The sequence below is a fragment of the Mus caroli genome, chromosome 5 (genome assembly GCF_900094665.2).
Source record: "Mus caroli chromosome 5, CAROLI_EIJ_v1.1, whole genome shotgun sequence".
NCBI lineage: Eukaryota > Metazoa > Chordata > Mammalia > Rodentia > Muridae > Mus > Mus caroli.
This window is the reverse complement of record NC_034574.1, coordinates 140,964,633-140,967,565: the sequence shown is the minus strand read 5'-3', so window position 1 is coordinate 140,967,565 and position 2,933 is coordinate 140,964,633. Positions and strand designations below refer to the sequence as shown.

General features: G+C 43.6%; 1 protein-coding gene across 1 annotated transcript in view; it reads left to right on the top strand.

Moving 5' to 3' along the window:
* Positions 1-2,933, top strand: part of Flt3 (fms related tyrosine kinase 3) — a 70,013-nt gene that overhangs the window by 18,510 nt on the left and 48,570 nt on the right. The window contains exon 2 of the mRNA XM_021162840.1: positions 393-514. Coding sequence (XP_021018499.1) covers positions 393-514 — 122 coding nt within the window. The remainder of the gene's footprint in view (positions 1-392; positions 515-2,933) is intronic.

Here is a 2,933-nt window from a genome sequence, read left to right as displayed (position 1 = left end):
GAGAGGAGAGGAGAGGAGAGGAGAGGAGAGGAGAGGGAACTGTCCACTACGGGATCCCAGAATTAGCAACCTAAGTTTCTCTCTCAGTTTCACCAGTCCCACTGCAAACGCTTAACAGCCACTTGTAGGTGGTGGCCACCATGTTGGACAGCACAGAGGGAGAACATTGCCATGGCTACAGCTAGCTCCATGGGATGCCCTGCTGTCATTCAGAGCTACAACAGCTTTCATGAAATTTTCCTTCCTGCACTCACTTCACCCATTCGTTCCCCCTTCCACCCCCCTGCTTGCATTTCGTTCTCTTGTTCTGTGGTAAGACATATGCTGATTTTTCTCCCTACAGTGTGCCCGTACCAACGTCATTATTTTTTTTGTTTTGCTTTGTTTTACAGTTGTTTTGTCAGTAATGATTCTTGAGACCGTTACAAACCAAGATCTGCCTGTGATCAAGTGTGTTTTAATCAGTCATGAGAACAATGGCTCATCAGCGGGAAAGCCATCGTCGTACCGAATGGTAAAGTAACGTGAGCACCTCTGTTCTGCCCTGGAGGCTAGACTTCATAGGCTAGTGAAACCTGCCATGGCTAAGTGGGCACTTCTATCCCTTTACTGTTCCAAAGACTATACTGCCAACGTCCTTGCTACCATGTCATCAACCACTTCCCGGAGGGTGAGAGGCCATGGATTGAACTCCAGCACTGAGTGTTAGTCTGAGCCATCATGTCAGTGCTGGGAATTGAACCTGGCTGCTCTGCAAGAGCAACCAGAGCTCTAACCACGGAGCCAATTCTCTAACCCCCATTGCTCTCTCTTTTAAAATATCATTGTCATTATTATTATTATTATTAATTTTATATGTATGGGTGTTTTTGTCTATATGTATCTCTGTAAACCATATGCATGCATGGTGTCCACAAGGGTCAGAAGAGGACACTGACTCCCCTGTTACTTGAATTCCAGAAGGCTCTGAGCTGCCATGTAGGTTCTGGGGACTGAACTCGGGTCCCCTTGAAGAACAGCCAGGTATCTTAACCACTGAGCTAGCTCTCCGGCCACCGCTCTTTGATACTAGTCATCTAACATGGTTATTCCCACCTGTCTACTTCTTCAAATATGTGTTTAGTGAATGTACTCAAATGAAGGACGCTTACATGATACAGAAGTGTCTATACAGCAAATAAGGACAGATCAGCCAACTCTACAGACATTTCTAGTTTAGGATTCATTAACTGTTTTCTTTCACAGAGATAGAAAAGTATATATAATGCTATGGCTTGCCCACCCCCAACTATCAGAGATTACAAATAATCTTGAATTTTAAAAGCAATATGAAGTGGGCTTCAATAGCAATATATATATATGTATACATACATAATACCTCAATATAAAACATTTTTTTTCATGGCAGAAACTGTTCTGTTTTTTTGAGACAGGGTTTCTCTGTGTAGCTCTGGCTGTCCTGGAACTCACTCTGTAGACCAGGCTGGCCTTGAACTCAGAAATCTGCCTGCCTCTGCCTTCCAAGTGCTGGGATTAAAGATGTATGTCACCATGCCTTCCTGGCAGAAGCATTATTGGTTTTAATTTTTAAATAAGTATTGGCAGTGTAACGATCTGACTTATCAACAATTAAGGCATTTTAGTATATAATAGTGTGGAGAACAAATGAAGTCCTAAGTGAATGTGTGTGGTTGGTTGACAGGAACACTATCGTTTCAGGGACTTGTGGGAATGGTAATTCCTTCGCCAGGTCAGCCTCAGGGGAAAGGCAAGGTCTGAGTACGGATGTCCAGAAAGTATCAACCATAACGTCTTCCTCCTGGGTGACTGTAGCCTGAAATTGCTCCCCTCCAACTGACCCCCTACCCAAATCAGCTAACCTGCCTCCTTGTTGAGCTGTACATAGTAAACACTGTATATAGTAAGCATCAGGCAGCTGGTGAGTCTCCATCAGACTGCATGTCCCACCCGACCCCAGCTCTTCTTCGTGGATGTCTGGGAGTTTGCTTTATATTCATTTTCTGGTCGCCCCAGGACAGGTTGAGTCCAGAGCTTGCAGGTCACAGCATAGCAGCATTTCAGTGTGGATATAAGAGTATTGTGTGGTACTGTAGTTTCAACTTTTAAGTACCTTTCCAATGTAAGAAAATAGATATGTACACACATGTGGTTTTTATCGCACATATTTCTGTAAGTGCTAGCTCAGACGGCATGTGCACATTCGAGGTTCTTAGGTGTGCTGCTGATTTTCCCTCCAGAGGCTCGTTGGGTGTGAATTCCCATAGCCGTGTGTGAGCGTGCACACTTCCTCAAAGCCTCACTATCAGAATGTGTGGGCAGACTTTTCAGTGTTTGCCAGTCTCGGAGATGAGAAGTGTTTTCATTTGTGTGGATTTCAAAATCTTCATGTGTATTTGAGGGCCACTCTATGTTTTTGAAAAAAAAAATGGACCATTAAATTTTTTTAGATTTATTTTGTACATAATGAATATTTTGCCTATATATATGTATATATATGCACCATGTGTCTTCCTGGTGCCCATGAACCTCAAAAGAGGGTATTGAGGGGCTGGGGAGATGGCTCAGTGGGTAAGAGCACTACCTGCTCTTCTGAAGGTCCTGAGTTCAAATCCCAGCAACCACATGGTGGCTCACAACTACCCATAATGAGATCTGATGTCCTCTTCTGGTGCATCTGAAGCCAGCTACAGGGTACTTATGTATAATAATAAATAAACCTTTTTTTATTTTTTTAAAATATTTTATTAGGTATTTTCCTCATTTACATTTCCAATGCTATCCCAAAAGTCCTTCATACCCTCCCTACCACTCCTCTACCCACCCACTCCCACTTTTTGGCCCTGGCGTTCCCCTGTACTGGGGCATATAAAGTTTGTGTGTCCAATGGGCCTCTCTTTCCAGTGATGGCCGAC